The sequence below is a fragment of the Gavialis gangeticus genome, unplaced genomic scaffold, assembly GCF_001723915.1.
Source record: "Gavialis gangeticus isolate Ggan-Ray unplaced genomic scaffold, GavGan_comp1, whole genome shotgun sequence".
Lineage (NCBI taxonomy): Eukaryota > Metazoa > Chordata > Crocodylia > Gavialidae > Gavialis > Gavialis gangeticus.
In genome coordinates, this window is record NW_017729006.1 from 10,689,126 (window position 1) to 10,701,334 (window position 12,209).

The 12,209-nt window shown below is 42.9% G+C and overlaps 1 protein-coding gene across 3 annotated transcripts in view; it reads left to right on the top strand.

Annotated features, from left to right (window-relative positions):
* GPD1L (glycerol-3-phosphate dehydrogenase 1-like) overlaps positions 1-12,209 on the top strand; it is a 40,674-nt gene that overhangs the window by 18,165 nt on the left and 10,300 nt on the right. For all 3 annotated transcript variants that reach the window (XM_019508793.1, XM_019508794.1, XM_019508795.1), the window contains exons 4-5: positions 2,178-2,316; positions 3,180-3,292. In XM_019508793.1, the coding sequence (XP_019364338.1) occupies positions 2,178-2,316; positions 3,180-3,292 (252 nt within the window). The remainder of the gene's footprint in view (positions 1-2,177; positions 2,317-3,179; positions 3,293-12,209) is intronic.

A 12,209-nucleotide genomic window follows, 5' to 3' on the forward strand; every position in this document is an offset into this window, starting at 1 on the left:
CTGATCCCCACCATTCTCACAGCCACATCAATGGCTGCCCCACCCATCCCCAGTGTCCTGGCTCTTTAAAAAATAAGTCCTGCGTTCACCGGCTCTTGCCAGGCAGGGGGTGATCCCCGCTATCCCCCACTGCCCTGCACTGTGTGGGGGACTGTGCCACAAGCCCTATCCCCTGCCTGCTCTCCCATCCTCCCCATCTGCCCCAGCTCCTGGTTCTGGTGTGTTTAAAAAAAAAAAAAAAGCCCCGCACACACTGGCTGCTGCTGCAGCAGCTGTCTGGTCTTTTGGGAACTTGTGGCAGAGCCCCCCCATACAGCATGGGTCAGCAGAGATCACTGGCTCCTGCCAGGTATGGGAGTGAGTGTGGGGCTTTTTTTTTTTTATTTTTTAAAGTGCTGGGGCTGGGAGGAGCAGCCATTGACAGGGTGGGGAGAGTGGGCGTGAGATGGAGCCTGTTTGATTCAGAGATTCAGCCGGTTCGGTGGTGGCCGAATCACTGAATCATATTTGGCCAAATTGATTCAGGACAGTGATTCAAATCACTGAATTGAATCACTGTCCCCCGAATCGTCCATATCCAAAGCAAATACTAGCCACTTCACGCAGGCGTACTTTTTACTGACCTCAGACTAAATGGCAGCTGTTGGTTAATTGCCTGTTTGGGGCCTTAAAAGAGACTGTAAAAGCCTCTTTGGAGCTCTTTAAAAAATGACATGCGCATCTGCATGCTTTCAGGCTCTCATTGCCCTGCAATGTGATCCACAAAGATTTTAAGTCAGGTCTGCATACTAAGTCCTAGAGAATGAAGAAGCAACATGAAAGTGGGGAAACTGATGCTCTCATCTTAATTGTCTGATTTGAGACATATGGATCTCATCCTATCTCTTAGTTGCACAATGTTACAGTGTTAAAAACAAAGCATTGTTTGAGCCATAGAAGTACAAAAACCCTGCCAGCCTGAAACCTTTTCTGTGACTTACACATTGCCAAATGAATTCCAGCCTTTCCCTTTTGTGCATTCTTTTAACCCATGTGTAGTTCAAAGCAATCATCTTCTATGTGCTTGATTTGAAAAACCCATTTGAAAATAAGGGCTTGTAAAGAAAATGTGTGACTATTCATTCTTTTGGGAAGGAGGAAGAAAGTGTTGAGCCCTGGGCTTTTTCTCCCATATAAAAGCAGAACACATTCACATTTTAGCTCTGTGGGAGAAGCATATTAGTAAAAGGATGTGGCTCAGTTTAATGAATATGGTACAGGAAGGGATGACCCAAACTGGGTGCAGGCCCCAGGGCAAATTGGCCTGTGCAGTGCCCCACCGTCAGATGCGAGGAAGCTGGCAGTGGATTCAGCAGTGAGGGGTGGGGGCTGGGAGGGGGTGCTGAGTGGCCAGACGTGAAGCTGGCAGCACGGGACGGTCCTGGGTGCAGGAAGTTCATAGTGTTGAACAGAATCCAGCACAAATATCAATGTGTCATTCATTCTCTTTCCTCATTCTCTCTAAGATTGAGGGCAGAGCACTTTACAAAGTATTGAGATCTATAGATGAATAACGTAACATAAAAGAAAAAATATTGTCATTGCGCAGGCTTTTTGTATCTACAAACTGCCTTCTCACACTGTGAAAAGTGTCTAGAACTGTCTATTTTTAATAAGCTGTTGTTGGCATTAAACACAAAGGAATTCTTCTCTGATACTTCAGTTTGGGGCACTTCCCACAAAATATTATACCTCAGTTGTAAGGTTTAGTCCTGTGTGACACCTTGGTCATTCTCATATGCAACCAAGACAGTGAATATAAATTAATGCCGCTCAATTACTTTCACTGATTTATAGGAACTGAAGATCCAGTGCAGTTGGAGTTGAACACTCATCCTGTTTGTAGGATTGTGCTCCTGGTTTAGTGTAAAAAATAAATCCTGTTGTCATCATTCCCAGTTGTAGGTGCTGTTTTGTATCAAAATAAGGCATCATAAGTGATCATAACATGGATAGGACATCATACCCAGAGGTGTCTATATCGCTATAATGTCTTACTTTTAACATGTTCACTATTTTCAGCTCCTAAGTGCCTAGGTTTTATTGTAGCTCCCACCCATGGACAAGAGTAATTGTGATACAGTCTTATCTAGTATGTCTAGCACCTTTTTAGTAATTCACTTTTATATTGGCTTTAGGGGATAGATGAAGGCCCTGAGGGACTCAAGCTGATTTCCGATATTATTCGAGAGAAAATGGGAATAGACATCAGTGTGCTGATGGGAGCTAACATTGCCAATGAGGTAGCAGCAGAGAAGTTTTGTGAAACCACAATAGGTAAGGTGTCATGCAGTTAAACAGTATTCGAAACAAACTGTTATCCTCAAAACTCCTCATGAAATCACTTGAATGTCATGGTTGTCAACATTGGTCAGTCATTATCAGAAGGGCTTATGACTCACATTTCATTGTTCGACTACCTATAATGCTGACACTGCCAAAAGTAGCAACAGGGTGTTTAGAGTGGAGGCAGGGCCGGATTATGATATGCTGGGGCCCTAGGCTATGTCAAGCTTAACAGGCCCCATAGCATTACCAAAAAAAAAGTGTATTACTCAAACAGAAAGGACATTATTTAGTATTTAGAGCCCCCTAATAATGTGAGGCCCTAAGCTGTACCTTACTTAGCTTGTGCCTAAATCCACTCCTGGGTGGAGGAAAAAGGGGAGAGTGCAACTATAGCATCTCACTGGGGCTGTGACTTCAGAGCAACCCTTTTTCTTTTACAGTGGAACAGTTAAACATCACCCACCCCCCAAAACTAGAAGTATAACTTTGGGCTTGGTAAATGTTTTACAGTTATGTGTTCAGTAACTTTCTTCAGAGCTTTTAGGATATATCATCATTGCAACCGCAACAGGAACCTTCAGCTCAGCGGTTCCCAGACAGTAAATCATGGTCCCTATTGGGAGTCCACAGCACTTCTGAGCATGTCATGAGCCCTACACAAATTCAGTTATAACAGCTAGAATCAGACCAGAAGGGATCTCAAACCTGAAATATTGGCAATGATTGCTTTAGTTCCAAAAGACAAGACTTGTTCTTGTGTCTTACATCATCCCTTTCCACCTACCAAGGTAACCTAAAAAAATCTTGATCATAGTTAAATATATTTTTCATGTATGTTTTGTTCTCAACAGGCAGTAAAATTCTGGAAAATGGCCTTCTCTTCAAAGAACTCCTGCAGACCCCAAATTTCAGAATAACTGTAGTGGGTGATGCAGACACAGTTGAGCTTTGTGGTGCTCTTAAGGTAAGATGAGTGGGGAAGGGAAATAAGGGAAGGAGAAGGTATTTACACTTAGAAGCTCAATTTTTATATAAACTGTGCATACCAGAATGCCAGGAAAGAAGCATGCTCTTGTAAGTCCTCCGTTCCACTAGGTCCACTTCATTTCTTTCTATGCCTCCATCACATACCTGTTCTGTGGCTTTATATAAATTTTTAATATTTTTTTTAATACTCTGTGCTCATGGAACACTAATTCAGTTCCAGCATCTGAGCAAGGTATGGTCTCCTTTTGGCCTAGACAGCACCTTCAGCCCTTCTGCAAGGAGAAGGGAATGAGAAGCTAGATTTCACTAAGTAGTTCTCCCACTGCTTGTCTGACTGGATTATAAAATTTGTCATTCTGGCTGTCCAGTTAGCCCAACTCTACAGATAAGAGAGAGCTTTCCTGATGATCTTAAATTATTGCAGACTAATCATGAGGCCCCCATGGGGACAGTGGGAGTGGGGCGGGTCATGGGGAAGAGGGGAATGTGCCCACCAGATTTGTGTGCCTGGTGAAGGTTTAGTGCAGGCTGCGGGCTGGGGTTCTGCGCGCTGCTGCCTTTGCCCCAGAAACCGCACACTTGCTGCGCTGCATGTCCCCTGCCCACTGGGTGGTGGGAGGCGCACAGCATGTCGTCGTCTGGCTCCGAGGCAAAGACAGCAGGGCACAGAGCCCTGAGCCCACAGGGCACAGCCTGCCTCTGCCCCGTGCACAAATCCAGGGGGCATGTGCCCTCCCATGCTTCCCTTGAGGGTGCACACAGTGGTGGAACTGTGTCCCCTTACCCCCACGCCTGGACTGTGGCTGCATCCCATAACCCACCCCTGCCCCACTCCCTCCCTCATTGTTGGGGCCTCAATTTGCCCCCCGCCCCTTCCCCTCCACAAGCTTACTACTGGGCGGTGTCGGTGTGCACACGTCATTGTGCATGACTGTGCATCTGCCCCTTACTCCTAAGCCACAGCACCCCCCAGCCCTGCTGCTGCCTCTCATTCCTGACCCACAGTACCCCACATACCGCCAGGGAATGTGGGAACCTCCCCCCACCAAAACTCTATACACAGAGCCCCCCACACCTCCACAAATTCCCACACGCACCCCACCCCTTCCCCCACACCATACAGAGTACCTGGATAATTTTGCATAACTTGAGTTTTTCTGCCCATAGTTTTGAGTTTTTAGCTGTGAAATTAATATTGTGATTAATTGCGACTGATTTTTTTTTATCGCGCAACTAAATGTAATCAAATTTTTTTAATCGTTTGACAGCCCTATTTTTTTCACAGCTCTGTGTGTGTTGTTTCTGTAACTAAATTGTACCACAAGGAAGTGAAGAATAGCTTAAACTAATTTCTATTGATTTTTTTTTTTCCAGGTGAATTTACAGGAAATTTTTATATGGAAAGTGTTAGTAGCTTATGCCCTTGGCAAAAATACGCTGGTTCACAGTCTCTTGTGTCTGTGACAAGAAGCAGTTTCACTGAATGCAATAAAGTATTAAAATTACACTTATTACACTTGAGAAAGTAATTTAAAAGAAAAATAAATCTCTGAAATGTAACACGGCAATGTGTAGTACCCATCAGTGTAAGTGTCATGTAATGGTAGTAAATGCTAGGTTGTGAACTACAGTATTAGCTTGTGAAGCTGTGGTGCTAGTGAATGGTTTAGTCTAGCCGAACACTGTCTGGTTCCTGGTTCTGTCCGTTGATTAAGGTGTGGGCGAAGGGGAGGGAAAGAGGAAGTGGCAGAATTTGTATGAGATCAGGTCTGATGTAGCTTTCACTCTGAAGTTGTCTTACTTAGAAGTCCCAGTTGGAATGATGTAGGTGGTCTATCTTGGATGGGTAGGTTTTGCTCTGATCTTGGGGTATGTTAATGTCAGCTGGAGTAACTGCTGGCTGTATTACAGCAAGTCTAGATTTGTGTTGGTGCTACTGAGATCAGAACTTGGCCTAGTAATCAATTCTTAAAAGTTTTCCAGTAGGCACAATTGTGAAGTTGCCACCTTAAAATGCTGTTGCAGTTGGCTAGAAAAATGCACGTGTTGAAATTTTATTTTGCACTCATTTCTTTATTCTTTAGGCTAAAGGAGCTGTGTAGAAATGATGATTTAGAACAGGACAGAGTTAGAAGTGGACTTAAACTACCAAATGTAGGTTTATACCAAGTGGCATAGAGTAGCTTAAATCCATTGGAATGGAGTTGTACTAGCTGAAAATCTGCTGCCATCTAGTTTGTAAAAAAAAAATTGGGAGATATTACTGAGAATTTTTTACTTGTTCAAGTCAAATTTTGCCGGGTCTAAACTATAACATTTTAATAGAAGCATGCAGTTTTAATAATAGTGTACTGTGTTGTTCTGATTATAAGTGGACCCTGCATATAAGTCACCCCACGTTTTTTAAAGTTCAGTTTTAGGAAAAAAACAGTTTTCCCTGGAAAATAAGTCAGTAACTAAAGATCATGAGCATGAACTGCTTACACCTTTACAAAATCCTACAGGAGAATCAGATAACTAAGGGAGGGACCCAAAGGTTTAAATTACCTAAAAAAATACTAAAATAAAAGCTGTGCTGAAAAAATCCAAATAAGTATTTTTTATTGAATTGACAAAAGTGCTGTAAGTACAAAACTGGGGGGGCAAATGATAGACCCTCAGCAAAAGTAAGTTGAGTGCAATCTTTATAGCTCCCTCTAGAGGAGGAAAAAGGTAGATATGTAATCAAAATGATACAGTATTTTTTATCATTCTGCATTGCTTTGCTTTGCTTTCAGGAGAAGGAAAGTCTGGCAATATGTAAGTTAGAAGACTATGTTCTATCACAAGAGAGGAGTCTTAAATAAAGATGCTGTCCTCCACTTCTGCAGCAATGTCTGTTCGAATTGCCTACAGTACTAATGCAAACTGCAGTCATCTAGATGCAGCAGAAGGCATAAGTATTCTCCTAATTCTTGGTTAAGAAAGTAGTAAGATTCACTCGCAGTACTTATCTGAGAGCCTCACAGGGGCCACAGACTAGTTTCTGAATCATCCTTTAAATGTAGTCTTTTTAAAACAAGATATTTTTGATAATCTGTGTTTATTGTGTAGCACAATGCACTGGTATACAGTAAAAGATAGATACAGCTATGCCTCTGCACTGGTTTTACTCTTCTTTCTCTGCCAAGCCTCTCAAATCTGGAAAGATTTCAAAATGGATGACTGCATAACGATTGAAAGGATGCAGAAAGGGATAAAAAAGTGTTTGGAGCACAGTTTTCTCTGACGATTGTAATAATTTTAGATTTGAAATTGTTTTTGAAGCACATCTAAATGCAGACTCTGTAATAATAACTATCACAGCTGGGTGATCATGAAAGAACATCTGCTGTTCAGACAAATATATTCTGAATATCCACTTCATTTGCTGCATTTATTTTCTCTCACAGTGGGCTGATGGAGATATAGTGGAGTATATAAAACTGATGGTACCGAAACTGAAATTTTGCAATAATTTACAGACTGGTGGAAATGTGAACAGCAGTCATGTTAACTGAATCTGGTGATATCAGAGGAAGAGGGAGCTAGAAATTGCTGTCAGCAGTAGCTTGCTAGCTGTGTGAACAAGGTCTGTTCCTCACCAGCAAAAGTTCCAGTGGAAATGTACTTTGGGCATGTCTACGCTATATCCAGACCATGCTGGGGAACAACACATTGAAGCATGGCATGTATGCTGTATGAGTGTACATCCAGAGCAGATCATAGAAGTAGGGTCGGAAGGGACCTTGTAGATCTTCAAGTCTGACCCCCTGATGAAAGCCAACTGCTTTAGAACTGCATTGGATGTGTGCCAGGAAGCATGCATGAGTCGCAGATGATTGGCATGCTCCCAGCGCCACCCTGAGGAGCTAACATACAGCTGTTTGAGTGTAGCTTACATAGAATGGGTGTGCCACGCTTCACAGGGGCAGTATAGACATACCCAAAGTCTATGTTTATTTTGTGAGTGTTTTGAGGGATGAGGCCAGGGATAAATTCTGGCTATAGCTGTTAATGAAATAAGACTTCAGGTTAAGATCTATAAAGGCAAAAGGTAGAGATCTCTGAGGCTTATCCTGCAGCATAATGTTTTGCCAGCATAACTATGTCAGTCAGAAACGTGGAAAAAGATCCCACCTCCTTGCTACACTGAGGTAGTGAATCTGTATAGAGGTGAGAGTTAAGTTGTTTACCTTGGCATATTGTTTTCTATGTTTTATAGCCCAGAGCTATTACTTACAAGGATGGCCCTAAAATAACTTATGGGACATTTATGGCAGTAACCATTGTGTTGGGTAATCATTCTGTTCTACTGAAAAAAAGAATTTGATTGTGGCTTTTTTTTTTCTTGACAAGGTATTGAGAGAGCCCATTTTTCATATTAGTTCAATGCAGGGCTTGGCAGGAGCATACTGACTATTTATCTAGAATTTATATGTCACTTTTGGTGATGATTTTGCTGAGCCCAGCTAAATGTCTGTCAGCTCTTGTGGGAAGCAAAGTTTTTCTGTAGTGAGTGTAAGCAGAAGAGAAGTCAGGTTCCAACAATGGCATAGCTATTTTTTTGACACCCGCTCAGGACATATGACAACATGAAGATATGAAATTCTGTGTAAATTAGGTTCTTTTTTTTTTTTTTCTTTCACTGTCAAGGGAGAAAGAGAGGCTGGAAATGGCTTCTACAGCCATAAGAATGAATGCTCCATGAACATTGTTGAAATCAAGTTTTAAATAACTCGGGGCACTGACCAGCTCATTACAGAACACTCTCACAATGGCAGATAAGCCTATAGCCACAGCATATACAATCTAAGTAGCCCCTGGATGTTAATCAGTCTTGTATTTCTAAAGTACCCTTAGATGATTGCTTGTGCTTATGAACAGCAAACTTGCCTACTTGATCCAAAATTGTCCCCCAACACTTAGGATCAAAACTCCCTTCTTGGCAGTCAAATTCAACACCTGATCCATAAGGATAGGACTGGAGTGTAGGCTAGTTACGGCAGTAAAAATGGAAATTTGGGTGAACCCTAGTTTCTATTAGGTGGGCAATGACGAAAGGTCTGACATTACAGTTTATCATTCATATTGCAAATGGCTTAAAGCAAATAAAACCCTGAATACACTAAGTATTGTATCTGTATACCTTCAAGGTGCATGTGCAAGGAAAAATAGCTATTGCAGTAATACATTTGAAGCCTCCATGAATGTTAAATTTAAGCAACTTGGGTGGGCTGGGGTGCTAATGGGGTGGGCAGAGTAGCTCTGAGCTTAGGAGCATAGGCCTACACCATTAGCACTCCACCCAAGTTGCTTAAACTTAACATTCACGGAGGCAGTGATTTTTCAGCCAAGGTGCTGAGACATTCTGGGGGTGCTTGTAGATGGTCTGAACCTTGCTTGATCAGCTCAAGCTGATCGAGCACCTACGTTATAAGCGGCAGAGGGTGTTGATTATGAATGGTACTCTGGTTCAGTGCCTGATAATCAGAGTGGAGGGACTGATTCTCTGCCAACAACTGCCATACCTGATCTTCTAGCACTTACAAGGCGAAGGCCATTGGTGTCAGCTAGTCTAGCTCGAGCAGGTCTGGAGGCACCAGTCTGGAGTTTGCCTCCATGCTGATCTCCTGCTGCTGCATGTGGAGATCCAGGCAACTTGTCATGCTAGGACATGGGCAGCCAGGTCTGGGGGTTACCTTAGGGTCAGGAGAAGCAGCTGAGGTCCAAGAGGAACATGCTGAATCAGAGGATAGTGAAGCCAGAAAATCTGCCCGAGGAACCAAGTCAGAGATCCAGGGGGTCAGGAGGCTAACTGGGTTGGGTATCCAGGAAATTTAAACTAAAATTGGGTTTCCAAAAGGTCAGGCCAAACTCAAGGTTCATGAGCAGGCCAGGTCAGCTATGCAGAGAGTATGTCAGGAAGCAAGTAGCAGCCCAAGCCAAGGGTGCAGCAGCCTGGGTTACAGGGTTGAACCTTGCCCAGACACTTCCTCTGCTGAGTCATGGGTTTCTAGCTTCAGCCCTTTCTGATTATCTGGGAGACAAAATAATTTGGTCAGCATGTGTAAAAAATACACCTGTTGGATAGGTTTTTGCTGCTGCTTTCCAAGGAATTTGGGAGTAGAAACACAGCTTGGAAAGTTCAGAAATGAAACTGGGAGGTACAATTTACTGAAATGATTGTGGGATTAGAATGACAACAGGAATGTATTTACCTTTAACTCCTAAAGATTGGCACAGACGTTACTATTTTATGTGTAACAAATTTGAAAGAAATGTTGGTCCTGATTTAAATTAAATTTTCCCAATTTGAAAAATTTTAGCCAAAGCAGTTTAACAGATTTTTATGAACAACTAGGAAATGAGAAATAATTAAGAATTGTATCACTAATTATAGACATTGTTATTGTTGCTGTTGATTTAAGTATTGATGCACCTTTTTCACTTGAGTAGCTAGTCAAATTTTGGTCTTGTATTTCACGTAGGAAGAGAAACCGATGATGGAGTCAAGTACCTTTGACACAGTTCTGTTTTGAAAAAGCAGGACTTAGTAACTTTTTTCTAACATGGGAGGAATCCAATACCCAGGGTTTCTTTACTCACAGCTTCAATCTCTTTCAGCCAACACCCATCAAAATGATTATGCATATTCAGGCAACTTCAGGTTTTCTTGTCTATCAGCTCCTTTCAGTCGTGTACTCACCCACTCATACCCACCTGTTGCCAAAACCACATGCAGCCTCAGCCCCTCCATCAGAGTGCTTGAGTTCCTGAGCACTCTTGCATCTGTCTTTGTTTTGGGTTGAAACATATACTTAACTGTTGCTTACTATATTTAAAAAGCACGGTTGCTAAATCTAGCTGTTGGAATAAGCTTTAACCCAAATTAATATGTTGAGAAAGACAAGAGAGGTTTTCATGTACCCATGAAATACCCCACCAGTATTCGCATAGGTGCATTGGGTATTTGAGCTTACATACGGGTAGACACATGCCTGTTGCACATAAATGAGTTCCTGCAAATGCAGTGGATATGTACTCTTGAAGGAGAGGTCAGAGCTAAATGGGAATACATACTGCAGCATGTGAATTCATAACAGTAGCTCAGTTGACCATACCAAGATACAGTAGTCAGAGACGTGCATATGTTATGAGGCTGTGAGTCACTGTTCTCAATATTTATAGGCAGTGTAAAAGAACATACAATGGGGATATGTGCAAAAAAAAAAAAAGCTTAAGCTGGTTTCAGAATTAAAAGCATATGTCCTATCTCCTTTTTACCTATGCATAAATGGTATGAGGCTGGTGAGGGCCCACTTAAGGTAGTATTTCAGTCATTCATCTATTCTTGGACAAGGATAGGGGAAAACAAAAGCAGGCAGCTAAACACTCTGGGATGGTACTGTACTATACTGTAGACTACACAGACCACAGAATTTTGAAGTAGACAGGAAACTGAACCAAAAGAACAGAAGTCCAAGGCAAAGTGTTACTATTGATAATACAGTCTAATAGGGTCCAGGAGAGAAGTGGTTGGGGCCCAGAGGGAAGTCTGATGTTGTACATGGATAACATTATTCAAAAACTGCAGGGAAGATGTCACGGAGATGCATCATTAACGCTGATGCTTTTCACGTTAAGCTCCCCTCTGGTGTTACCAAGGGAAAAGTTTCTGTTGGAAGTTACCAGTGCACTTAGGAAATGCATTCATCATGTGCTCTCATAAAATGCTGACAGCTTGAGTAGAATAGAATCCCAGGTTAATATTATGTAGGGGGAGGTGAGAAGAGATGAAAAAATAATGGAGAGCTAATAATAGAAAGAGCTTCACTTTCTGAGGAGGTAGATGGAGACAGCATAAGTCCCCAGAATAGGACTAGTCCCTAAGAATATGTCTATACCTGTGTTTAGGACTGACACTGAGGGTTGCCTTTGCTAGCTTGAGCCACATGAGCTGGCTCTCCCCACCTACATTATCTCACGGCATCTGCAGGTGTGAAGCGCAGCAAGACAAGTAGTGGATAGATCAGTTCCTAGAAGAGCTCTGTTCAGGGAAGCTCCCTATATCTGTTCTTCAAGCAGAGGCCTTCTAAGAGTTAGTCCGCCCTTCTCTGCTGAAGGAAAGATGAAAAATGAAGGTACAGAAGTTCCACAAGTCAGGAATACGGAGTTGTAGCAGTGCTGCTGATGAACTTTCTGTGCTAGGTCCTACTGCCCTCAGGGGAGTAATGAAAGAAAAAGATGAAAGATGGGCTAGCAGAAAACTTAACATCGATCTTTGAGGCTCAGGAGAGCCTCCAGAGAGAGGGTAAACTACAGGCAGAGGGTCATTTAAAACAGCGATTCTCAACCTTTTCCACCTTATGTCTCACCAGCTATTGGTCCCAAAAACCCTGGTCCCACCATGATAAATGATGAGCCAAAGCCAGAGGGAGAAGCTGGGTGGGTCCCCCAACGGCCGTTCAACAAGCAAACCCAGAAGTGCCGGAGGCACACAGTGGCAGAAGTGCTGGCGGCGAGCCCACCGGTTCTCTGCATCCCACCTAGACGGCCTTCATGTCCCACCAGTGGGCCACATCCCACCAGTTGCAAAACACTGATTTAAAGTATTTTTAATGTGGATAATCAGCTGGGTTGAGGCAGAGATTGGACTAATACTAGTGTAGATATAGTGGTTGTAATCAGAAATGCAGCTCCCCACTGTAACTGAGAACACTTTGCAGGAAGCAGTCTGAGTTACAGCAATCCCCTGGATTAAACAGAACTTCACTGTTGGTTCCAGGGTGGAGGGGAATCTGGGTGCTGACTGCCAACCTGCAGCTGATATTCCCCCCCCCCCCGGCAGCACCCCCTCCCTCCGGCCGTCCGGC